This window comes from Fukomys damarensis, unplaced genomic scaffold (assembly GCF_012274545.1).
Source record: "Fukomys damarensis isolate Sample0158 unplaced genomic scaffold, DMR_v1.0_HiC HiC_scaffold_35, whole genome shotgun sequence".
Taxonomy (NCBI): domain Eukaryota; kingdom Metazoa; phylum Chordata; class Mammalia; order Rodentia; family Bathyergidae; genus Fukomys; species Fukomys damarensis.
In genome coordinates, this window is record NW_022900947.1 from 31,586,269 (window position 1) to 31,613,893 (window position 27,625).

General features: G+C 42.6%; 1 protein-coding gene across 1 annotated transcript in view; it reads right to left on the bottom strand.

Moving 5' to 3' along the window:
• Positions 1-27,625, bottom strand: part of Apbb2 (amyloid beta precursor protein binding family B member 2) — a 267,412-nt gene that overhangs the window by 82,694 nt on the left and 157,093 nt on the right. Inside the window, exons 5-8 of the mRNA XM_033758829.1 lie at positions 19,730-19,935; positions 11,653-11,715; positions 11,170-11,255; positions 11,019-11,079 (exon numbers count right to left, since the gene is read on the bottom strand). Coding sequence (XP_033614720.1) covers positions 11,019-11,079; positions 11,170-11,255; positions 11,653-11,715; positions 19,730-19,935 — 416 coding nt within the window. The remainder of the gene's footprint in view (positions 1-11,018; positions 11,080-11,169; positions 11,256-11,652; positions 11,716-19,729; positions 19,936-27,625) is intronic.

Sequence of the window (27,625 nt, forward strand, 5' to 3'; positions counted from 1 at the left end):
TTTTTTTTTTTTTTTTTTTTTTTTTTTTTTTTTTGGTACCAGGGATGGAACTCAGGTCCTTGCACTTGCAAGGTGCGGAACCACTGAGCTAAATACCCCGCCGGCCCCTGACTTGCATTTGGGACAACAACTCCGGCTGTTTTCTCTTTTGTCATTCACTGAAAGCCAGCTCTGTGGGGATGCTAGTAAAACAAACCATACACATATGACAAACCACATTTATCCCTTTTCTTAATCTTTAGAACAGGTGCCTGTCCTCAGGTGAACCTGAGCTTATGGTACAGAATGCCCGCCACAGAGATCCCTGTAAAGGAATAAGAAAGACAGTAAGAGGGGATAAGAAGAACAAACCAAGAATGTGCACAGGGCCCAGAAGGGGGTCTACACAAAGAGGAAGAGCCAGCAAATCAGTGCTCTAGGTAACCGGACTGCTGGGCTTCAAATCGCAGCTCCACTGTGTGCCAGCGAGGAGCCCTGAGCCAGCCAGAAGGAAGACAACGTACCTCCCAGGGCCCCTGTGACGACAGCCTGTGCGTGGGTCACACCTCCCCGCCAGCATTGATGGAGGTGGCAGACGGAGGCGCCGCTTGCTGACAATGTCCTGACGCCACCTCTGCCTGTCTGAGCCCATCCACACTAAGTGCCTCAGGGAGCCGCCCCTACCATCACTATCATTTTATAACTGAGAAGAACGTGGGCTTCAGTTTCATCATCCACGTACCATATCTGTGACTGCAGGAAACAGGAAAGTTGCAGAAGTTCTCTGAATGCCAATGCCCTCACCTGCACAGTGGAAAGAATAACCCCCAACCAGTCACCATTCGAGCTGACCATAGATAAAGGGGCGTTGGGTGGGCCCCTGAGCAGCCAGTCTGCTGACCAATCCAGGGACAGTGGCAGAAGGCACACATTTCAGATCTATGCCAACAGCAGAGGGTGAATGAAGCAATGTTTGGCTAGAGATTTGAGTGAGAAATGTGTTGGCTCAATAGCAAGATGTGGTTTTAATGAAGTGAACTTTTGAAGATTCGTAATACCAACTAAAATTATTTATGTGTTACTACTTAGTGAATCAATTCTAAGTCACCTTCAACAGGAAGCTACTGAAATTCTACGTGCAGTTCCAAATTATCTTCACCTTTTCAAATTCCAGCCATACTGTAACCATCGTTTTGAAAGGTCTTACCATTTTCTCTGCTTTATTATTGTATTCTGTTCCCCTTGCTAGGCTGACGGATCTCACACCACCAAATGACTGCAGGACTCACCGCAGACAAATGTTGAGAGCTTTTGGGGTCAGTTTAGAGACTGAAAATCCAGAAGCCTGGCTACTAAAACAATTTCTTCCTAAGCACTGAGCGAGAAGCAGAAGAACTTAGGCCCTGTCTTTTGAGACTTAGCTACAGGGCCTCACGCTTTGAAGGGAGTGTTGTGGTACACAGAGATGGCTGTAGCAATGGCTTGATGAGGAAATTATCCTAATAGTCCTGTAAGAGGAACTATTATCTTCGGATCAAATTTTATTCACTGCAAATAAAAAAGATATGTTTTCATTACTAGCAAAATATCAGTATCCTGTATTCTCAGGTAACTGGCATAAGAGAACAATGCCTGGGATGTATTGGTGCTTTTGCAGGGAGCTTTGGAAAGCTAGGTACAGGACCATGGGCCCTGACCAGCAGGCCTTTCTAGAGGACCAAGACCTGCCGTGGGCCTGTGGGAGGCTGCCCAGTTCTGAGATTATCCGGGGCCCAGAATTCTCTGCCAGGATTCCGTGGGGCCAGGATCATGCACCTGCTGCTCAGACACGGTCAGGACGCCCAGGGCTGCCACGGCTGCCAGCTGCTGCCCCTCACCTCACCTGTTTGCTGCCGAGTTCCTTCGGGGAAGAATCCTGCCTTTCCTTAATTAGCCTTCCCAGGCATCTGCCCATCACCAGACCCAGCTGCCAGCAGTTCGCTCACAATGCACACACTCAATGGTGCCCTTCAGAACTCGGGGGCTCACACATGGCTGCCAATCCCTTGACCACTCATTTGGGCACGTGTAGTGACCAGACATTAACAAGGGAAAGGAAGCCGGGGTTCTGCCAGGAACATATCACTGTGTTTGTGGCTATGTTGGCCAATAAAGAGGAAAAAGTTTTGGAAAAACAAGAGCCATCCTCTGGGCTTGGAAGGGAAATCACAGCCAATCCCTGTGAGTGTCAGCAGCACTTGGTGAAAATCCTGTGGGCTGGGTCAGAAGCCTGCCTGCCAGTCCTGATCTTCCTCGGCCAGCTATGCGTGCTTTCATGGCTCACTGCAGCTCTCTTTTTCCTTCCACTCTTCCTGAAGCGGAGAGGACGTCAACCCATGCAGGAGAGGACAAATGTCATTCAGCCAGGCCTCTGTATATTCTCATCATTTACTCTGGGCCCTGGTTCCACCGTGTTCCATTCCTTTCCTTTTCCTTCCTTTCTGACTCTTTTCTTTTCTTGGGCCTTCACGCTGAGTTACACCCCTAGCCTTTTTTGTTTTACTTTTTAAATTTTAAAGCAGGGTCTTGCTAAGTCGGTGAGTTGCCCAGGCTGGGTTCAAACTTGTGATCCTCCTGCCTCAACTTCCCAAAGATTACAGGCAAGCACCACTATGCCCAGAATGTGCCCTGCCTTCTTGATGGATCCGTGTTGACATCTGCTGCTCTTCACCAAGGGCATTCACTGTGAATGACTGACACACAGGAATAACTTACACGTGGACTGTGCCTCCCAAAGATAACATAATGACGTTGCCAGCCTGTGACTGCACCACTCTCCCATCAGAAGCTGGTGTCCATTTCCCCACCTCTTGGATCTGGATTATGCAGTCTGACCAGCAGAGTATGGTGGAACTGAGGTAACAACATATCTAAGAGCCTTTTCTCACTCATGGGCTTATCAGGAGCTCCTTCCTACCCAGAAAGCAACACTGCCAGGAGCCCAGGCCACGATGAGAGGCCCTGGCAGACGGTGTGCTACCTGAGGACCCTGAGCCACCAGCAGCCATCTTGGAAGTGGATCCTCCAGGCCCAGCTGCCCCCTTGTGGGTTACAGAGGAACTGCATTGCTGAATCCTTTCCCATTCCCAAATTCAGTCATGAGCAAAGTAAAACTGTCTTAAACTACGAAGTTTTGATGCATTTTGTTAAATAATAGAGATGAACAGGTAGCAGAAACAGTGTTATCCACAGTACTGGACAAATACAGATGCAACTCATCCTAATATATGAGTTCTGAAAAGCATTTTCTAAAAGTAAGCACACATACATACAAAACATTTTCAAAGGTTCTGCATGTCATTTATTTAAAAGAAATGGGGGCAGAGGAAGGGAGAATCACCCAATCCTGTTACAATTCAAATACAGTCACTAGCATGGGTGCCACTCCCTTCTAGGAAACCACATGAGCCACCCTTTCAACCCGCCAGGGTAGATGCCCAGAATCGCCTCCGCTTAGGACAGGGCAGGGTCAGCTCTTAGCACAGCGCATGCGCTGCCTGGCTCATATCGGTTCCCCTCTGCAGTAGGAACAGTAACAACGGCTGATGCATCATGATTGCTTATCACGTGCTAAGGACTGTTCCAAGCACTCGGCACTCACAGAATCCTATGTCTATAATATACCCACTCAGTGTTCTCAATAGTTATGTGACTGTTATTATCCTATTCTACAGGCGAGGACACTGAGCCATGTAACCTACCCCGGGTCACCCAGCTAATAACCAGCAGAGCCTGATTTTGAACACAGGCAGTCCTGGCGCAGAGCCCATGCTCTTACCCATTACACCACACATTAAGCATGTGTGCTCTTTCAGTGTTACGCAGTCAATAAATGTTTTTGATTCAATTAATGAATCAACAGTGTAAATCAAATCCAAACTTCTCTCATGGATCAGAATTTCTGGAAAAATAATATAAACTACATGAATAAAAATCAAATATAAGTACTATAAGCAGCTATTATATCCCATATAAATGTTATATCATCAAGATTATGCATTTGCTATACAGACCAGAAATAAATCTGAAAGAGAAGACACTCCCTACCACTTCCTGTTTATCTATTAGTGCTAATCTCATCAGTATCCTGCTAATATAATTACTTCATGAAAATCTATGCTAATAGGAACCAAGGGAGGGCTCAGATAAAGAAGGTTCAGAGAAGAATGAATATTTGAATCTCATGTTCATTCACCATTTGTTTTGGAAAGGTCCTCTGTCAAACTACTAAATGATTGGCATCAACCTCTTCCTTTTTCCCCCCATCTGGGAGAGTAAGGAGACAAGAGAAGCTTTCACAAACTCCAGTTCCCAGGTACAAGAAATCTCTATGCAGCTGAGAATGGTTGCCAATAAGCCACAGAAGAACCAGAAGGTACTATGTAGAAAAACTGTGTCAATACCCTGCAGAAAATGCACAAAAATGATGATTTATTTTGATGAGGAACCAACATTATACAGTGTGGTTATTCAAAATGTTCTCTGTAGGCCTGCAGCACCACTGTGACTGGAGAGCTTAGTGGAAATGCAACACTTGTCCAACCCCAGACTTAGGGAAGATCTGTTTGGTAAAGTTTGAAAAGCATTGCAAAGGATTGGACCACATGAGTCAGGATGAGGACTTGAAGGAATCTGTCAAGCAGTGACCTCCCAACTCCCTCACCCATTTCTACCTCCAGCAACTCTACTATTCAAAGCAGCCAAAGTGATCTGAAGCCCAAGGAATCACCAGGTCAGGACAGGTGGGCACAGCACTGTCCTGGGCTTGGGAGTCATATGTATAGGAGTTTGAGTACCAGTTCCCACTCTATGGGTTTATCATACTGTGTGGCAAAATAAATTGTTTAATCTCTTTAAAGTATAAGTTTCTTATCTATAGTACAGGAAGGTAACTGTGATGCTTTGTGTTTGCAAGAAAACCGCAGGTAAGTGCTCGACCAGCACACGGAACCTGTGGAGTGTGTGTGTGTGTTTGAGTCTCTGCTGCCCTGGTTCAAGGCCCTTTCCTTCTCCAGACTTGCGTGTACAACAGAGCTGTCATACCTGGATGCTATAAATCAGGATGCTACAATTCATTTGGAATCTTAAAACTTCCTGGAACCAGAAGTGGCTTCTATATGATGACATGCACACTTTACAGATGAGGAAGTTGAAACCCAGAGAATGTGACAAGTGAGATAATATAAGCTTTCTTACCCATTTCTTTTATTGTGTGTTTCAAAGAAAATGTTCTAAAAACTGCTTCTCACAGGTATCATGAAAATGATTCTGCTGAAAGACAGTAAAATGTGGTGGAAACACACCTTCGATGCCTTTCTGCCACTAACTGACTCAGCTTTTCATCTTCAATGTCACATCTAGCCTCACCAATTCTAAGACTCCAAATCAAACGTGGCCAGTTTCTCTAAAATGTCATTTTTAATACTGTCCACCAGGTGACAGAATATCTCCTCTTCAGAAGTCGGAGGAGAGTTAAACAAAGGAAGAAAGAACTGGTATATGTTTTTCAAAACATGAACTTTTCTACGATGTGATTATATTTTAGTGTGAATCATGCATTTGGCCAATGATATACCACATGCAGTGGGAAAAGGGCTAAATCCAGATTATAAAGTAGGATGAGCCCAGGGAACCAATTGTAAAATAATGGGAATTTCAAAGTGCAAGCTACCTGGCCACCCAAACCCTTATCAATGAGGTATACCAGAGGCAATTATCTACATGAGGTTTGAATATACAGCAATATTTAAAGCATTTTCCCTTGGGAAAGTGACACAAACAGAAAAGAAATGATTAGAGAAAAACATTTAAGGTGACAATAGCAGATAGTTGTGAATTTAAAGGGGCACAAGGAATACATGTAATGTGGTATCTTGGATTAGATCCTGGGACAGAAAGGGACAGGAAAATAAAATCTGGAAATCAGAATAAGGTCTCTTTTTTGTAGTTTTGTACAAATGTTAATTTTTTAGTTTTGACAAATAACTCTGGTGATAAATGATATAATATTAAGAAATCACTTTGTACTTTATAAATTTATATACAATGGTGCTTTGGTTCACAAACTTAATTCATTTCATGATGCTGGCTACAGAATTCATTCCACAATTCTGGTTGCAACCAAACTGCAAGTAGTTGCAATTGTAATTGTAAAGGCTCAATGTACATTAAGAACACACCAGGAAAGTGGGAGAAGACAATACAGGAAGTCAATAGTATCTCTGAAACTTTTCTATAAATCTAAAATTATTCCAAAATAAAAACTCTTTTTTTTTGTCATTGAGTTTACTGGTACATTTTAGGTCTACAGTACAGTTACATTCATCATTGGGATCTTATACCTTTACATGACAGGTCTTGGTTCTCATTTTTTCCCCTTACCTCTGCCCTCTCTTCACCTTCCCTCCTTCCTTCCCTAGTTATTAAAACTTTATTTACATTTTTTCATTTTCTCGTATTTTTTTTTCCCTTATTTCCTTTCCCCTACCCTTCCCACTTCCCCTACACCTTTAGCCCTTTTCTTCCAATTACACATTGTCAATTATACCATTAGGATCTTATTTACAATTATAGTTTTTCACACCAGAGAAACTATTCATTATTTACATATTTGTGACTCATTTATTTCACTTAAGAGTATAGCCTCAATGTACATCCATTTTCCTATGAATGACTCTAATTTCTCATTCTTTACGGCTGAGTAGTATTTTATAGAAAAACCAAATCTTCTTTATCCAGTCTCCAACTGATGGGCAAACGGGCTGTTTCCAAGTTTTAGCTATTACAAACTGTGCCACTATAAACATGGGTGCGCATATATCACTATGGTATAATCCTTTTAATTCTTTTGGAAAGATACCCAGCAGAGGGATGGTTGGGTCAAATGGAACCGCTAATCCTAGTTATTTGAGGTATTTCCATATCAATTTCCATAGTTTAAAAAGTATAGAAAATTAAGAGGAAAGCCCAGCCAAGAAATGGACAAAAAACAGAGTGTTATGGTTTGGATCTGTATGTCCCCCAAAGCCTCCTGTGCTCAGAGGCAGGGCTTGTGGAAGGAGATTGCATCACAGGGACTCTGCATCTGACCTGCTGCTAGGAGTGAGTCATGGGGGGCATGGGTGGAAGTTCTCGCGCCCAGGCTCCACCCCAACCCTGTCCCTTTCCACTTCCGGACCACCATGATACGAGCAGCTTTCCTCCCCCAGGCCCTTCCCCTACAACTTTCCTGCGTTGGACTCAGCTAGCCATGCAAGGGCTAGAACTTCTGAAACTGGAAGGCAAAACAAATCTTTCCTCCTTTAAGGTGTAGGTGAGCGCCAGAAATTTGTCCCAGTGACAAGGAAAGTGACAAAGAGTTTCATGAGACATGTCCTGTTTATCAACAGTCTTAAGAAGAGGAAATTTTAGGGCTGGGGTAGCAGTTCAGTGGTGGAGCAACTGCTTAGCATGCAAGAGGCCCTGAGGATGAGAAGGAAGAAAGCGGGAGAGAAGTGGGAGAGGATGAAAGGAGGAGAGGAAGCTTCAATATTAGAGGGTAGTAGCTCGCATGCACTCAAACTAAGACAAATAAACAAAAATGACAGAGGCTAGCACGAACTGGCACGTGGGTAAGGAGGTGTACTCTAGGATATTACTGATGGGATTACATGCTTTCTGGGAAGCAATTTTGCAGTAAGTGATAAAAGCTATAAAAATGGTAAATTTGGAACTGGTAATATCAGTTTTAGCAACCTCTACCAAAGCCCTACTTTAAAAGAAAAAAGAAAAAAAAAGCCGGCTTTTTATGCAGTTGTAGCTGTGCTGTACAATACTGGAAACTGCCCCCAAGGCTACTGGTGCCTAGACAAGTTATGCTGCCACTGATTAAATGGGATGTTAGAATGAAATTAAGAATGACATTGAGCACTGTGGAAAAAAAGACGTGGCATAATTTTTTAGAAGCTCACTACATGCAGCACAGGACCCCAGGTTGATTTATAGAACCAAAAAAGGACATTAGTGGGTGGAAAATCTAGTTTCACTGTACCATGAGTACGCAGATGTTAATATTAGGGAAAGTAAGACAGAGGCCATATGGGAACTTAATCTTTCTAACTCTCCTATACATCTATAAAGTACATCAAAGTAAAAAGTTAAAATAAAGAAGTCAGAATTGCACACAAACTTGCACACATACTGCCATCAACTAAAAAATACATTCATGGCATTAAAGTTAGGATGGCTCAAAGAACACTTTCAGTTATGTACTCGGCTCCTTTGGAGGGGTGTGTGTGTGTGTGTGTGTGTGTGCTTGTGTGTGTGTTTGTGGTATTGGGGAGTTTTACCTAACGCCCCATGCATGCTAAGCAAGCTTTATCTTCAGCACTTTTTTTTATTATTAAATTTTGAGGCAGGGGCCTCACTAAGTTTCTCAGGCTAGGCATGAACTCCTGCCTCAGCCTCCTAGTAATAAATATCATTTTTAAAGAAAGACTATTTTTTTGTTTCAGAGGCACTCAGTTCCTTAGTTCTGGCAGGCTGAAAGAACTGTACAGAGTTATTAAAGAAAGTAACTTACTTCTACAAAGGAGTCTGAGCATTCAGAAAATGTAGGCTTTGCACTTCTCAGTCTGAGATGCTAGCTCTGGGCCCCAAAGGAGGAGTGAACAGCAAGAAGCGATACCTTCCCACCGTCAAAGTAGGTTCATCGAAGTCAATGCTAAACCTACACTAAATTCTCTAAAACTGGTTTAAAAAGATAACTCCTTTAGAGCTGTTAGATTCTGAACTATGGCGCAACTATGAAAGAGCAGCCTGACCTTCTTTCTGTGGCTTCCCCCATGCACCTCCTCTGGGGCCCCCGGACCGCGAAGCCTAGGAGCTGCCCTGCCAGAGTGCCCTGCAGCCCAGCAATGCCTGCACACCCGCCAGCAGACTGCACACCAATAGCAGACTCTCCCCTCTCCATTCCCCACTTCCTCCTAAGCCAGGCCCAGCTTGGATCACAAGCCTTGTAGAAATGACATGACTGCCCAAGGGTCTGAAAAAGCCTGTGGCCGTGTGCTCCACTCACAGTCCAGTCCACGCGTCGAGTCAGAGCAGACAGGTGGTTTATGCTGTCACTGTCACAATCCCCCACCGACCTCTAACATGAATTACGCTTGGCTGTCCATGGTGTCTCAGGGCTGACTGGGAGCCTTGGCTTGCTGTTGCTGCCCAGCACAGGGACAGAGCATCACGCTGCTTGTCACCAGGCTGGAAAAAGACTAGGCTTCAAACCTGATTTTCCTGTTGGGTACATATCACTTCCACACCACTGCAAAGTCAAGGAACTGTAAGTCGGGGACCATTCATTTGTGATCCACAGGGCCCATTCCCAGTGCCCCTCCAAACAAAACCAAAACAAAAACTAACACAAACACACCTGTAGGTCAATGCTTGTTACTGCAAATCCTATGATCTGAAAAAGTATGTATGTTTCCTCTTCTCTATTTTTTCTTTCCTTTCTACATTGTTCCAGCCCAGACTGATACACTGATTATCCCCCTATATTTTCTTTACTTCACACACACAAAAAAAGGATTTGTTTTTGTGAGTCTAATGGGCAAAGTAGGACAGAAATACAAATGACATAACAAACGTTTTTCTTTTTCTTACTAGACACAGCTTTGGCAATTAATGATGATGCTCAGCCTCCTTATTAACAGGAACAAATCCATAATAGTGCTGGAGTAGACACGCAGACAACAGAAAGGCAGCTGATAAAGAACTCAGGAAACAATACAACTAGGAGGAAAGAAGAGGAACCCCATCGCACCCGCTGAGCTATCACAGGGCAGCCCTCCTTTTCCAGTCAGCACCCAACTCCAGCACCCTCACCTATCTTTGTCAATTTCACACCCGTGTTCCCCAGATAGCACAGAACAGGCTGATGTGCTGCTTTTCTTCCCTCCTCCCACCTCCTTGTAAAACACCTGCTAGCAAAGCAAACCATTCACAGCCTCCCGTCCCATTATACTGCATCCACTGCCTGCCATAAAACTTAGCTTCAAAAGCCCGCTTGTGAGCAGCAGCCCAAGGGTCTGTTGTGAATGCTACAGCTCTAGAGTGGCCTAATCTTCTCCAGGTGAGCCCAGAATGAAGCTGAGTCCCCAGGAGCTCCTCAAAGAACAGGTGGCAAGGTGGCAACTCCTGGCAAAGGTGCCAAGGTTTTGAACCTGCATAGTGATCCCCACTTATCTACTAACCTATCTGCTATTTTATTTCCAGGCACAGATCTGCTTTGGGATTCAGAACAAATCTCGGTGGCATAGTAAGGAAGCATTCCCTTCTCTCTGTGGAACAGGAGTTAGTAGTAGGGAGAGGAGGTAGGCAGGGAGGTGGCAGGATTTCCCGCTTGCTCCATCGTTCCACTGGACTCCAGTTATAAAACACAAATTTGAGTCAAATGATTAAAAATTTTAAGACAGCGACTATGTAGCATTAAACCCCATGCAAGGGACCTATCTGAGCATGTGGTGGTCAACAACTGCACTGCTGATGATGGTTTCCCACCAAGCCCAGAAATATAAAACACAGATGCCAGCCTTCCATTTTTATCATACAACAGTATCCTCAACCCATTTCACCTAGCAGAGGCTGCTCCAGCAGAAGGAGCAGAGTTTCCCACCTGCCTATTGTGCTGCCACTCCCATGGCTCTATAAGGCAGAGTTGGCTATGTCTAAAAGCTTCTGAAGCCCATCTGTTTGAGCAGCAATTTTAATTTACTACACTGTGCAAAGAACTGATGTAGTGAGATACAGGCTGTCGTGATGGTTACAGAAATATCTCAAACCTAACTTGGCTTAGGAATTTTCTTAAAGTGTCTGGGAGATTAAGAAAGAGAGAAGATCAAGGGTTAATTACTTATTAAGTGGCTCTGAGTTGATGGTTTGTAAAAATTGGGCCACTATCCAAAACCATTACTCTAATGCAAGAATATAATAACCTGGTTGCTGAAAGCAAGAGTGTTACAAACCTTGGCTTCTGGGTCACTGTTGATACTACAAGAATCATCATCGTCAGCATGAGGGGCATTTCTAGAACGAAAAACAGAAAACCGGTCTTAGATTTCTATGGCAAATATGAACAGCAAAAGCCACACGCTTGGGATGTTTCCAGCACCCTACCTGAGTTTCAGAGATGCATAGCGTAGTGTTGCTCCTTCAAATTCTTTTAAACTAGGATCTGGGTTAACTGTGGCTGCATGCAAATCCTAAAGGAAGACAGATCCTTGTTAATGCGCAGTAAGGGAAGGGGGCTCGTTACATTGTCTCAAATATCAAAGGGGAGCAAAGGCCCCCAAACAGAGGCAGAGATTGTGTGGGAGCTTAGGCGGGAAAAGGCATGCAAGGGCTGCAGGAGGCTGGTTCGGTGCACAAGCGGCTGCTCTCACAGGCCAACAGGGGACCTGGGGCGATCAGCTTCAGGTCACTCACAGTGGGAGATATGGAAAAGGGCAACACAAGTGTGAGCTGCACGCCCCCAGCCAGAAGCCCCCTCACTCCGTCCCTGCAGAATGCACGATATTCACGAAGGAGAAAAATAGACAGCCACAGCCATGCAGAAAGGAACAAAATATTAAACGATCTAAAATCTGACAATATACTTGCCTTCCAAATGTCACTATTAATCTTTCCCCCATTCAGAACAGCAAAATCACTCCATGGCTGTTTCTAGACATATAATTATTCACATAGGAAAAAAGCACATTGATTTAACAGAAAAAGGGGAAAAAAACACAAGACACTGTTGTTAGCATTGATATTCACAGGATGGGTTAGGGAACAAATTAACTCTAACAGCAACTTGTTAGTTCGCTCTAAGACTAGCTTATCACCTGAAGGTGGGGCAGGAGGAGAGATGGTACATTCATTACTTACCACAACAAATGACTGAACACTGTTAGAAGCAGACAGTGAAGTTATTTGTTAAATGTGGTCTTAAAGGCTTCCAAGCATTAAATCCCTAGTATAACTATTCCATAGGAACCCCTCCCCCTTTCCATCAAATACGAGGGTTTTCTAAAGATGGGGGTGAAATAGGGGTGACATCGTGCTGTTTAGAAACTGAGGGAATGCTCTTTGTGAAGGGCACAAAAATCTGGCTAAGGACAAATTATTGTCACTTAAAGAAAAAGACAGAGGAGAGAGGTTAGTAAGAAGTAGAGACTGACATTGACACATTGATGAAGTTTATGTAACCCAGCAAAGAAATGGCCTCAAACAATGTAAGGTAAATTTCTCTAATTCATAAGCAGTGCCATTACTTTGTTACACAAGCCTCTTCAGACATTAATATCTGGGAACAAAATGATTTCCTAAACATAATCACAAAAACATGGAGCCTTCCCTCATAGAAGAGCTCCTGCAATAGATCTTTGCATCTAAACAACTTCTGTCCAAGAGACAAAGAGGTGAAGTCTTTTCTTTCTATTATAACAAGGGAATAGTCCAATATTTTTCATCTAATATTTGCAAAAATAAATTAATAAAATTCTGTGATGGTCTACTGACTCTTTAGGCAAGTATCTTTTCTATGGTAACAGATCAACAAAGGGCACTTTTCAACCAAAGGTCTTTGAAAATGAGAAGTAAATGCTAACCTAGAACCTTTATTTACATTTATATAATTTGTAAGCTGCTAAGAGCAGATGAACTGAAGTTCCAGTGTCCCATGTGTGAAAAGATACAACTATTCGATGAGGTAAAAGTATCATGAATGAGATCCCTTATCATTACCACACAGGTGGGGCTTGCTCTCTTCTACGGGGCACCCAGACTGCAGTGTTCAAAATACAAAAGAACTCAGATCACTACACTTATTTTTAAAAATAATCTCTTTTAAGGACTAAAAGGGATGGAATGCTGCCCAACCCCTTTGCTCTCTCCCTTAAAGTAGGGTCTGGTCTGTTTAAAGCCCAGCTCAGCCTGTTAGCTCAGGGGACCTGTGAGCCTGCGACACAAGGATAGGGTCTTGGGCATGGGTGTTTCCTAGGGAAGAGATGACCATTGTGCTTTCAGAAGGCTCAGTGATCAGGGAAAAGGTTTAGCCACCATTGCAGTGGTTCTAATAAGGACTCATGATAAAAACCTAAAATATCAAGTACAAAATAAATTATCAAGTTAGAAGTTCTTTTTTAAAGCAGAAAATAAGCCAGTGTGGTTCAAAACTGTCACCCTTGTTTTGCAGGGGAGCAACATCTGTTTCTCATCTAAGCTGAACTCTGAAAAAGGCTATGAGATAATGAACTAGGGACACTTGAGATAACTGTGCATATAAACATTTAAAGAAAGATTAAAGAAAAGGAGAGGTATCTACTAAAGCAACCTGAAATAAGCAATCATTCAAGAAGGGCTCTGTGCTGGGACTGGAGAGGTCAAATGAAGAGTATTTTCTAAAACCAGAGTCCAGAAAAGCTTCAGCACTTAACAAAAACAGGGCTCTGTGCTTGTGCGAGTTTTTACTTTTTTAAATATATCTGCTCCTTGGACACAAGAGTCTCTGAAAAGTGAAGATGATTACAGGTTTAGGACCATTGGCACCCAGCCCTCATGGAGCAAGAGGTGGCCACCTGCCAACAACCACCTTTCACATATTTAAATAAACAAAGGTCCTACACAGAGAATTTGCAAAACCTTACAATAACATGGGCAGTTGTAAGAAGATGTTTTACTATAAAACTCAAGTAAGGAAAAATGGAAACTGGCATTAGGTATGTTAGGACTGGGCTATAGATCTTTTTATTTTCCCCTCCTACATCCTACATTTAAGAACATTCATTTACAACAAAGATGAAAAATTTTCTCCCTAATATGTGACCAAAATTCTTTTCTTTTTTTGTGATGAAAGTCAATAAAGGAAAAAAAACACTGTGTCTTAAAGATTAAATCTACAGAGTCTAGTCATCTAATTGTTTTTAAGAGAGAATAATTTTTACATTTAGTTAATAATTTTAGCTAACAAATTAAAAAAAAACAAACAACCAAGAGATTCTTTTTGGTGTTACAGAATGTGTAGCCACCCTGACCTATAGTCTTGGTAGTGGGGTAGGAGAGATAAAGGAAGAGATGAAGAGATAGCAACAAAAGAGGAAAAGATAGGTGAAACCATGTGCTTCAAGTAAGAAAAGACAACGACCAGGGAGTGGGGCAGCAGTGGACAGAGACCATCTTCCCTGGGCAACAACCTCCCAACTGCTGACCTTCCAGGAGATATTTACATTTATAATAATTTTAGCTAACAAATTAAAAAAAAAACAAACAACCAAGAGATTCTTTTTGGTTCTACAGAATGTGTAGCCACCCTGACCTATAGTCTTGGTAGTGGGGTAGGAGAGATAAAGGAAGAGATGAAGAGATAGCAACAAAAGAGGAAAAGATAGGTGAAACCATGTGCTTCAAGTAAGAAAAGACAACGACCAGGGAGTGGGGCAGCAGTGGACAGAGACCATCTTCCCTGGGCAACAACCTCCCAACTGCTGACCTTCCAGGAGATGATGCCCAAGCCCTGGGCCAAGCCATGCTATGGTGCCAGAGTCATCACTGGGGACACAGTTGCCCCATGCTTGTCCTGACCTGGCCCAGGGTGCAGAATCCCTTACTCGGGACACGGCCATCAAGCTCAGTTGTGGGAAAGCCTTGGAGCCTCAGCACTGACAGCAGTGAATCTGGCACGTGTGGGAAGGCGGCCCCGGGGCCCGGAACATGGCCCCCTTCATCACCCTTCAGCACCACACGAAGGCCCTGCAAGGGTGGACCCACTAAGGAAGTCGCCATACAACCTGGGTTTCTAATGACTGCCTCTTCCATATTTCTCCTCTGGATTCTTAGAAAGCAATTCTACAAATTATACAAATATTAGGTATTACCCTGACAGAACAGGCTAAGACCAGAGTAAGGCCTTGCAATGTTGACAAAGTGTCCTCGAGGTGTCTCGGGGGCTGGGAAGTCCTATGAGGGAATTTTCTTTCGGTTATGCTGTGGTATGAACGCAGCCCCCCAAAAGGCAGGTGAGAAACAGCCCTTGATGCAGCAGTGTAGGGAGACGGGGCCTACAGAAGTGGCTACATCATGGGGCTTCTGCCCTCATGAATGGATTGATGCCAATTAATATAGGGCTGAGGATGTATGTTCATTCTCTTCTCTCAGCTCCCAAGATGATGCACCAGGAAGGCCTCTGCCAATGTGATCCCATGAGCTTAGACTCCCAGTCTTGATAACTGTGCGCCCATAGATTTCTGTTCACCTGGTGTCTCCTGTAGTCTGTCACTGAAGCACAAAACAAACTTTTCTTAGGATGCTAAGAAAGTCTCTGAGAAGTGGTATAAAAATGCAAACCAGAAATGGAGACAGACCAGGCAGAACCTGAGAAGCAGCAGAGAGAGAGGGGAAAGCACTGGCACATTCTCCAGGGGCCTGGGTAGAGGCTGTCTCTGCATCACCTCTGTGATGCACCTCTGGAGCTCTAAAGCCAGCACAGCCCAAGGCAAAGCCAGGGCCCCAATCCTATTAACTCTTGTCATCTGCTGTGGTTCCCTCACATATAAACAGGGCCAAGAAGACCACCCCTCCAAATGAAGACACAGCAAAGTAACAGAGGTCGGTCAACCTTAGCACAGGAACTGGCTGCCCAAAGGTGCCCCACAGATGACTGTGTCCTTGTCAACTACTCTTTTTTTCCATGCAGGAAGCAGTTTGATGTTTATGAAGCATTTGAATCATACTTTTTTATCCTGTTCCATCAAGACTTGAGCCTGGACAAATGTGGCCTCAACAGAAATGGCATAAAACCTGGAATATGGAAGTCTAAGGAATAGACAGGCAGAATGAAGGAGTGCTTTGTATAGTTATATGTGCCTATCTTTTCCTTCTTTTTTTTTGGTACCAGGGATCAAACTCAGGTCCTTGCATCTGCAAGGCAGGTAGCAGAACCACTGAGCTAAATCGCCCTTTTCCTTCTTTTTGAAGCACTCTCTGTTTTTCATGGATGTAATGCTATTAGAAAGTACAGCAGTCTCTCTTATTCATGGTTTTGCTTTCTGCAGTTTCAATTCTCAACTACAATCCAACAGTTAAATGGGAAATAACAGAATAAACGATTCATACATTTTAAATTGTGCCTCATTCTGAGTAGCATAATGAAATCTCTTGCTGTCCTCCTCCATCCTTCCTGGGAAGCAAGTCATTCTTTGTCCAGCAAATGCACGCTGTATATAATTCTCACATGTCAATAACTTAGTAGCACTCCTGCTCACCCCTGTCGTGCTGGTATGGTACACAGCTGGTATGGTACTACCTTGGATTTCACAAGGACACTACAGGGTCTTAGGATGTATCCCTATCAGATAAGGGGGACCACTGTATAGCATTATGATTTCTCATACAAACACAACTCAGAATTTTTTAAAAAATAAGAATGATAAGACTGACAAAGGCTTGTGCAATTAAATTCTCCATGAACAGCAAGAGATCTAGGGCTCTAGTGCTAGTTCTGCTGCCACAGCAAATCCACTAACAGGTCCCTCAGTTACGAGGCTGGCTTCTCCCTCATTCAGCACACACCTCATGAGCTTCACCAGGTACCGGCAACCACACCAGGGCTGGCGATGCAAGATGAATGCACCAGGTCCCAAGCCCCAAGGAGCCTTCTGGAGCGAGACTGACATGCCCAAATAACAATGCTATGAAAGGGTGTGTCAGAATAAAGAGCATCCAGAGTACAGAGATGAAAGCAACAGTTTTTGGGAGATGCTGGGTGATAAAGTGATACATACTGCTGTCATATTCAGCATCAAATCCCCTGAAAAGCTGCGTAAAGGTATATCCCAAGCCCCTGCTCCCAGAGCATCTGTCTCAGTAGCCTGAGATGGAACCAAAGAATCAGTGTATTCTACAAGCTGGTTGCTACCAGCTCACAAGGCCCTTCTATAAGGTTCTTTCTCCATCTCTGAAATGCCATGATTACTCGAGTGAGTCCAGAAGTTCAGCGAATGATCTTTTCCAATGTTGTGTGATGTCTAAGTGGACATGGAAACACACACAGGTTCTAAGGCAATTATGTTCTGCCCCTCCCGGGGAGGCAACTGCTCAGGGCTTAGAGACCATGAGCACTTCAACAAGACCAGAGTCATTTATGATCAAGATGAGACCCCAGTTCTGAGAATCAGTTTACTTGCCCTAGTTCCAGACCTATATTTTTCTATACTCTCTTCTTGAGGAACTGCAAAATATCTTCACTGGAAAAGATTGTGGGATTTTGCCACCAGCCAATAGTTATTCATGAAAATATTTTGTATGGCTCTATCTTTACTCTAAAATCTGATATCCAAGTAATTTGGAACAAATAAATGGTTTAGGGGAAGGATTACTGTGTGCCAAGTTTCAGCAGCAAATGCTTCCTGGCCAGTTTATAAACTTTCAAAAAGACTGCTGGCATGTGCGGGAGAAACATTACCCACTGTGTTTAACACTTCCCAAGTGAACTTTGGAACATGAAATGTAAAATTTTCAAACTGTAAGGAAGTCTTCGGTATTAAATTTTTGTGAAGTCAACAGATTTGGCAATTATTTACTTGATTTTTTTTTCAAGCCAGCTCAGGAAAAGGCTTGAATAAAATATGCATTTCTAACATGACATATTACAGATTTCTTCTCATCCTTAACATTTTGCTTTCTGTCATGTTTCAAAATTAGTTGAAATAGATTCTATTTAGGGATTGAAGAAATGGTGTTAGAGAAATAATCATTTCTCTTCAGCTGTCATTTGCACCTGAGACATTGTTATTAAGAGAAGTCATTTTTTAGAAGGCTTTGCATAATGCACAACCTCCCCTTGGCAGGAGATGAGGAGATCCAAGCATCTCTAAGCCTCTTCCTATATTTGGTGAAGCTCAGGGTGGAAGCTGGGATCAGTAGACCTGAATCCAGCATTGACTAGCTCTGTGATCTAATGCATGCTCCTTAAGCTTTCTGTGTCTGTGTTGTCTCAGGACTCCTGCCTGGGATAGATACCGCACCTCAAAGGTAGGGAGACAGAATAGGTTGAAGTCTAGAGTAGGATTCATGAACTCTGAATCCAGTGACCATGCCACCTCTGGTCACTGACTCCTCTATGCCTCGGTTTCCCCATCTGTAACAGTATGGATGCTGGTTCCAGATGACTCTTTGCTACCCCGTCATTCTCTAATTCAGTGAACACAATTAAATGATCGGGGACAAAGTTCTAGTGGAGAAAGACCCTAATAGAGATACTGAGAAAAGTAATGCCCAGGAAAGAAAAGCAAGTCTTCCTGGGGTGAGAAAAGAGATTGGCCCTGGCAGCTCCACTCCTGGGTGACCCCTGTGGGGCAGGGGGAATCCAAGGGTGAATCTGGGCTGCAGCTGCATGTGACTTGCCTCCATGCCAAGCTGCTCAAGGACTGGGGCTGTGTCAGTTTATCTTTACCTCCAGTACACGTAACCCAAGATAATCACCAAATGGAAATTGCCAAGAGAGTAGGAATATTATGCTTCATTAAGAAAATTACCAAAATTGTCCAGTAATAAGCAACAAAATCCAATGTATGTGGTGCCGTGGTATTGAAGTATATGCTGGACGATCAGAGCAAAGTACAGACCAATCAAGGCCTGGTCTATGAATGAGGGTTTAACTCTGACCCATCACTCTGAAGATGGAGAGCGAAGGCTGCAGCCGACGTGGTGACCTATAACAGCACGAATGTGATTTTACAGTAGGTCTCACGGCTTCCCAGAGAAGTGTAAGTAATTGAAGAGTCAGAACAAGATGCTGTCTACTTTTAAACACAGGAAGGGGGGTAACAGTTGCAAACAGAGAAGCCCTGCAGGTTAGAGATACAGCTCCAATGGACTCCATGCCCTCAAACTGAAGGGAAATGAGGCTGTCTACAGAACAGAAGCTGGCATCAGAAAAAGGCAGAAATGCCCAGGTAATAGAGAAACCACTTTTCTTTTAAAAAAAAAAAATCATTTAATTGTGACTTTTCCCAACTAATATCCTGAATATCCTGTTATCAGGATTTACAAAGGTTCACTGCAGGAATCTTCATATTACTATGTACCACAATGGACTGCTTCAATGTCTCAATTCTTTGTTTAAACACCCAGACTTCTTCCTTGGGGACAGCACAAATTTATGCTGCTAATTATTTCTAAAATAATGTCACTTCTGCTAAATAAACAGAACCTTTTTAAATAGAAATTAAGCATTTCGGGGCTCTCAAGGGTTATTCTTGCAGATACTTCTCCATGCTAGCAAAAGAACCCAAGGCTAATAAGATACACGGTAATTACAACATGCCTGGCTGAGAGACATTCTTCTGCATGTAAATATTTTATTGAACTAGCACCATGAAATGGTACGTGCAGAGCAAATTACTGCCTCTGGGAACCTTAGGGGATCTTAACTACTTCTCATTAATCAGTCCCTCTTGCTTTTTGTACCTAGAACGGTGTTTCAAGAGACCAAAAGCCATTAAAAAGGAAAATGCCCCTGAAAGATGGTTATTAACACTATTTACCAAGAGGAAGCATTACTGATATTTCAAATGCAGCATGCATGACAGTCAAAAAACTTACCTCAATGACCTGTTGGGGCAGAAGCAACTAGTCTAAAGAGAAATCACAAGTTACATCTACTCTAGTAAGCTGGTAAAAAGACATTCCATTTTACCTCATTCTCTGGGGTGGGAGATGGCGTTACAGAGCTAAGAGACCCTTTCCTAGAACCCTGAAGATCTGCTGGGATGGTGACAGGCCGCTCCCACTGAGTAGTTCCTGTTGGGATGTGCCAGTAATAGGTACCAGCAATGTCACTGATTCTTTTCCAGCCAGGCGGAAGATCCGGATCTGTGTGAAATGAGTGATCACTCCAGATATCTGCTGAGAAATGGAAAAAAGAAAAGGTTTTATCAAAGGAGAAAATAGCCTTCCAATTTTAGTACCAATCACTGGGCAAACCTTACAGACACAGGCTAAATGAGACAAATTAAACCATCCTGTGGATGCAAGGTATGGTATAAGGGTGATGAAGAAAAGAACAAAACATGGGAAGGACTGGGAAAGCACGTTGACACTTGGAATATGGACATAAAGGCCTTATTATCAAGTCATCCCACATGTCCATGAACCTGATGAAAAAGCTAATATATGAACCAGAATCAACTACCCATGAAAATTTCACATGGTTATACATGGGATCTATTGCATCCTTTTGTAAATTAGTAAGATTTACTGACTAGCATAATATATCATTCCCAGCTATGAGTATAATTTTCTGTAACTACTTTCTATAAATGATAATATTTATATTGACTGTAAACATCCACAAAGCAGTAATGTCTTTTCTAATATTCAAGGATTCTAAACTGCACACAGAACATTCCCAGGGAGAGCACACTGGAAAGGTCTTGGAATCAATAAGGGAACCAGTCTGATTCTAAGAACAGGCCAGAAATGTAATTCATGCAGTGATGGTTGTGAGAGACAAGAAAGAATGGTGGGGAGTACAGCAAAAAAGCAAGTGTTCAAAATCCAAATGCACCTGAATTGCACTGTGGGTACAAAATAAAACACATCCACTGGACAATTTCAGTCACACCTGGTGTATTTCAATTTTTTATCAGTTTACTGAATAACTAGTTGCTTTTAAAAATCTTACTCTTGTTAGATTCATTCATAGGAAAATGGATACATATTGAGGATATACTCCTAAGTGAAATAAATAAGTCACACGTATAAATACTGAATAGTTTCTCTGGTGTGAATAAACTATAATAGTACATACGATCCTAGTGATATAATTGACAATGTGAAATAGGAAGAAAGAGGCTAAAGGTGTAGGGAAAGTGGGATGGGTAGGGGAAAGGTAATAAGGGAAAAATATGTGAGAAAATGAAAAAATGGAAATAAAGTGTTTGTAAAAGGATGCTGGGATGGTGACAGGCCGCTCCCACTGAGTAGTTCCTGTTGGGATGTGCCAGTAATAGGTACCAGCAATGTCACTGATTCTTTTCCAGCCAGGCGGAAGATCCGGATCTGTGTGAAATGAGTGATCACTCCAGATATCTGCTGAGAAATGGAAAAAAGAAAAGGTTTTATCAAAGGAGAAAATAGCCTTCCAATTTTAGTACCAATCACTGGGCAAACCTTACAGACACAGGCTAAATGAGACAAATTAAACCATCCTGTGGATGCAAGGTATGGTATAAGGGTGATGAAGAAAAGAACAAAACATGGGAAGGACTGGGAAAGCACGTTGACACTTGGAATATGGACATAAAGGCCTTATTATCAAGTCATCCCACATGTCCATGAACCTGATGAAAAAGCTAATATATGAACCAGAATCAACTACCCATGAAAATTTCACATGGTTATACATGGGATCTATTGCATCCTTTTGTAAATTAGTAAGATTTACTGACTAGCATAATATATCATTCCCAGCTATGAGTATAATTTTCTGTAACTACTTTCTATAAATGATAATATTTATATTGACTGTAAACATCCACAAAGCAGTAATGTCTTTTCTAATATTCAAGGATTCTAAACTGCACACAGAACATTCCCAGGGAGAGCACACTGGAAAGGTCTTGGAATCAATAAGGGAACCAGTCTGATTCTAAGAACAGGCCAGAAATGTAATTCATGCAGTGATGGTTGTGAGAGACAAGAAAGAATGGTGGGGAGTACAGCAAAAAAGCAAGTGTTCAAAATCCAAATGCACCTGAATTGCACTGTGGGTACAAAATAAAACACATCCACTGGACAATTTCAGTCACACCTGGTGTATTTCAATTTTTTATCAGTTTACTGAATAACTAGTTGCTTTTAAAAATCTTACTCTTGTTAGATTCATTCATAGGAAAATGGATACATATTGAGGATATACTCCTAAGTGAAATAAATAAGTCACACGTATAAATACTGAATAGTTTCTCTGGTGTGAATAAACTATAATAGTACATACGATCCTAGTGATATAATTGACAATGTGAAATAGGAAGAAAGAGGCTAAAGGTGTAGGGAAAGTGGGATGGGTAGGGGAAAGGTAATAAGGGAAAAATATGTGAGAAAATGAAAAAATGGAAATAAAGTGTTTGTAAAAGGAGAGGGGAGGAGGGGGTGAAGGTAGGGAAGGGACAAGGGGAAGAAATAAGAACCAAGACCTGCCATGTAATGGTACAAACTCCCAATGATGAATGTAACTGTACTGTATACCCAAAATGTACCAATAAACTCAATGAGCGAAAAATAAATAAAAATCTTACTCTTGGCCTTCTTTGAATTGAATATGAAACAGATAAAAGTGCTAGAGAAGAGAGGCAACAGAAAAAAATTTCCTATATGTAGAGGTAATCAGAGAAGATTCACAAGCAGCTGTAGCAGCATAGCCAGAAAGAAAAACTAAAACTTGAGTTCTCATCCTGAGCATCACTTTATTCTAAGGGTTCAACCTTTTTCTAAATGGCCTATAAAAAGCGATCAGATAGCTTTACCACAGTTCAAATGAGAACATGTGTGGGCCTTGATATGTGCAAATGTCACTGTATCATGTGGGCAGGCATCACAGAGCTGTTCTAGCCACAAGAAGAAAAAGGGGCATAGACAAAGAGGCTGATTAAGACCAAGAGCACAGGTGCTCATTCTTGCAGTTGTCTGGCATTCCAGCATCCACTTTTCTCATTTACATTTGCCAGAGGCAAAACTGCCACTAGTCTCAAATTATGACGAATCCCCCCATGGGAAAATTAAGCATGATTCTATAATTTCAAGTTAACCAGATTTTGCAGACAACTCTAACTACATGTGTTTATGCTTTTGTTTCCTGTCCTTTTTTGAGGCGGTGGAGAGGTCGTTTTTGCTATTTTGTTCTCAGCATCTCAACAGGGAGAGGAGAGGTAAAATATATGCTTTAGGAATTAAGCTGGAAGGGCTAGCAAGTGAGTTCCTTTACCCCATATTCTAGTGCTCACACACAAGAAGTTCTGGGGCTACAGAAAGGTCACACAGAAGCTCCTAGTTACCACTTCCAGGGTAAGGGGGTCCTAGGGCTGAGCTGTCTTTACTGGTAGGGCGCTGGCATGTGTAAAGAATACCTACATGCAGCATCAGCACATGAAATCATGCCAGACCAAGGACAGTGCATTTCAGGTTTGGATGCCTGGGGAGGTAGCTTGAGGGCAGCAGAAAAGAGGCTTCATGCTGGGCTGGCAGGAACTGGGTTGTTCTATCCTGAACCAAACCTACCCACTTTTATCTGGTTTATATGCTAAGTTCACACTGAGATTTCGTTGGAATAACAAAATCCGCAGAAAGCCCTAGGATATTTAAAAACACCTCAAGTCACAATATAATAGATAACCTTACATATCCACCAGCGCAGCAAAAATTAAAAGTATTGTAATTTCAGTTATTAGTGGGCATTTAAAACAATGAGAACTTGTATATGCTGCTCACAGAAGGGTAATTTGAGATAATCACTTTGAAAATAAAATAGGAGTACAGTTCTTAGCACAACTGAAGATATCTCTATGACCCAGCAAGTCCACACACAGAATATATCCTGGAGAGCTGATGTGTTGAAGTCATAAGAATATGATTAAAAGAGCCAAAACCTCAAAATGAGCCAGACAACCATTCATAGCAGAATGAATAAATAAATTACAGCCGAATAAATAAATAACAAAAATGAGCCAAGTACAGGTGCACACAACAACATGTATGAATTTCACAAATACACCACTGATGAAACAAAGGAAAACGAAAGACAGCATATGTGCTACACTTCCATTCATATAGTTTAAAAACTAAATTACATTACTTAGGGATATAAACATAGCCGGTAACAGAAACAGAAAACTATAAAGAAATGCAAGAATGCAGCTATAAAAAAAATACAGACTAACAAATATCTGAAAGTGGGGGTTGAGAAGAGAGAAGAGAATTGATCAGAAAAGGTATATCCAGGGCTTCTGTGATATAAGAAATGTTTTCTTTCTTGACTTTGGTGGTGGAGAATGCATGTTCACTTTGTAATTATTTGTTAAACTATATGTCTATTCCCCCCTCCCTTGTTTCCCTTCCTCCTTCTTTTTTCTTTCCTTTCCTTCTCCCCCATCCCCAAAATGATGAAGTGAAAAATATTTCATAATTTGGGTCTGGGGCTTTCATTAGAAAAAACAATTCCCCACTCATGAAGGACAGAACATTTTCCTACACTGCCACAATTCATGCTCACATCAATCCCAGCTGGAAGGCAAGGCTGGATCCAGGACTGTCGGGGCTGAAAACCAAGGGCCATTCTGCTGCTGTGATATTATAAAAACTACTGACAATAAAAGGACACTGAGGCTCGCCAGGCACATCACACACCCATCAATGCAGGGACACAAGGGGCATTCACAGCCCCAGGAAAGAGGCACCACTGTTAACCCATTTCTAAGGCTCAGAGAAGGCAGCAGATAGGTATAAAGCCAAGGAGGACAGCTGTTCTGAAGCAGAAGTTGATTTTAGTTTTTCAGAGACCTGAAGGACAACCACTATAGACAGCCTGGGGAAAAAATAAAATGTGTAAACAGGAATAAAAACAAAATCCAAAGCAAAGCAATGACTGCAAGGCTGAAATTATAAGTCCAGCAGCCGACTTCACCAAGGTCAAGTAGGTATTAAACAATGGCCCCGAGCCACCCTGGCACTATGGGTCCAGTGACATAGGTACACTTCCACGGCAGGCTGTGTGGCTCTCTCTCTCGTGTGCCTCTCTCTCCTGGACCTTTCATAAGGCTGGCTAGGCACTACAGCTGGCCAGGGCTTGGCAAATCCCTCCAGCTAGAAGCTGAGAGACCAGATCTACCCTCAGGTACACTGTGCAGGCTGATCCCTTCCTGTTTCTCCTCCTTCTCTCCCAACCCAAGCTTGAACTGAAGATGCTTCCTCCCAATTTCTGGTCTGCAGTCATCACTGCATCTCACTGAAGGTGCTGTCTCGAGCTGACAAGGGTCAGTGGAGGGAGCCACAGGTGTCTTTCAAGTGGCCTTTCAGTCCTTCCTTGTTTGTGGTTTTTCTTTTCTTTTTTTTTTTTGGAGGGAACAGGAAGCAGAGCCTGGAAGTCAGAGAGTAAAAATAGCAAGGCTGAGAGCCTCACAAAGTCCCTCTTGTGCTGGGAGCCTCTCAGACCAAAAGCAATACTCAGTGTAGGAACAAGGGACCCATCTGTGAGCAGCAAGAACCCACCACCAGCTCTGAGGACCTAGCTCCACCCTGGCTTCCTCCAGGGTCTGCCAGCTGGACAGCTTGTGTGAGGACAGAACTTGTCTCTAATCTCTCTCTCCTAGGACTCCAAAGGGTCAGACAGAAACTCATTAGTATCCAGCAGCTCTGGAAATTTCCTCAGCTGCTGCAGAGGGTGCAGGAAGGAGAACTGGGTGAGTTGGGAGTCTGTATTTAGCAAGGTCAGTAGTGCAAAGCATGAAGATTTATTTCCCACTTGTCTCAGAATGGCATCACCCCCTTCCTCAGTGAGCAAGGCCCAGGGCAGGAAGACGAAGATGGATTAAATGCCTTCCACAAGTATTTCCTGTCCATTTTGGACCAGGCTCTGTTTCTGAGCTGGGGGTGCAGAGGTAATTAGGACAGACAGGACCTTGCACACATGGCAGAGGGGAGGGATCTATCAGCATCAGACACCTGGCAACCTGGGGTCACCCCCAGAATTTCTGGCTCAGAGTGTCTGCAGTGGGCCCAAGAATTTAAATTTCTAATAGTTCTGCTGGCCCAGAGAAAATGCAAAAGGCAGTCATTGTTCTCCATCAAGCTCCATCTAACCACTTGGTATAGAATAAAAAATATGATGTGTATATGCAATTACTCAGATGCATCTACTCATTCTTTCATCCTCCTGAAGGCTTTCAATCCATTATCTAGAAGCTGGGAATACAGCAGTAGATGAAAGAGGTAAACTGGGCAATGTGATCAGCCATGTTTGAGGACCAAGTGGGCTGTCGAAAGAAGATGGCCTGGAAGGTCTCTGGGGAAACAACTAGATGGACTTGCTGTGCGAAGGCACAAGGAACAGCATTGCTAGTGGAAGGAAAAGTGTAGCGGTCACACGGCAGGAAAACACTTGATGCTATTTCATATAGCACAGCCACTGCAGTCGGGGTGAGTGGCTTGTGATAAGGTATAAGGCCCCACTGGCTATGCAAAGGGAAATTTGAAGGTTGTATAAGATTTGTTTTAAAAGATCAGAGGAAGAATTTGCACAATGCTCCCATTCTTAAAAAAATACACTTCTCTCTCTTGCAAAGTTGTAGCTGCTGCTGGCCTCTCTTTTAAGCAATGTTCCTGGTGGAGTCAGATGCTTCCATCAAAATAGAGTGTTTGAATTTAGCATTAAAACTTTTTCTGATTGCCTACTGACCTGGAATTCCCCACCACTTACTCTCCATTTAGTTCGTATTTTCTAGACCCAGATTGTCAGGGTCGGAATACAGTAAATGAGGCTTTTGATTTCCTCTATTTTGTCATCAACTTTTGAAGACAACCGTGTGAAGGTAGGACTTTAGGTTAGAGGTCTAATGACAGATTGCTGGAGGTTCCAAGCACCATACATAGGCGATATATCAGTGGATATGAAACTGTCCTTCGCCAAAACAACTGGCAAAAACATGAATCATGGTAAAAGGGAATGAACCCCAAAGTATCCAGAATCTGGGAGCTCCCAAATCCTTCCCAGCCTGCTGGAGTGGAGAAAAGTGCTCCAAAACAGTTTCAAAGCCTTTATATTTATGGGGCCAGGGATTTTAGCTCAGTGGTTCTGCGACCTGCCTCACAAGCACAAGGTCCAGAGTTCAATCCCAGAACAAACAAAAAAAAAGCCTTTATATTTGTGATATTACTTTGCAAGACATAATTTAGACCTTGATACATGTATCACAGCCTGAGAAAAACTATACTCTGTACTCAATTGAGCTTTCTTGTGGAAGGGTTATTTTAACAGTTGTAATAAATCCCTTAACAGTTTTGGGAGTGTTAATGTCCTAACACTTTTCTCTACATTTGCCTTCACAAACTTAACATTAAGATTTCTGGATGTCCTTGAAATAAGGAGTTTTTTTTAGCTGAGGAGTAAATATTCCAAGTAAATATTCCAAGTAAGCCGAGTAAATATTCCAAGAACTCATACTCGATGGTCCTTAAATTTGGGCCTTTTACCAAAACATGCTTTGTATATCTTTATCAGATATTTTGGCACAAGAGCACCATGAAATTCCTCAATTTAAACTCACCATAGGCACAGCCTTGGTAGGGCCTACTTTACCTCATTTTTCACAATGCCACATTATTATTAGTTACAGGAGCTCTGCTGCTGGTGGTAGCGCCTACCTAACTTGTACTGTTCACATGGGACAAAGAACCCAGCACAGAGTGGGCACACAGTAATTATGTTGTAAATGTTTATATCATTAGCTAAGAATCACTTCTTTCAAACATGGCTTTAGGGAAAAACACTCTGTAATACAAAGCTGTGTTTTTTGGGTGCTGAGCCCTATGCATGTGTAAG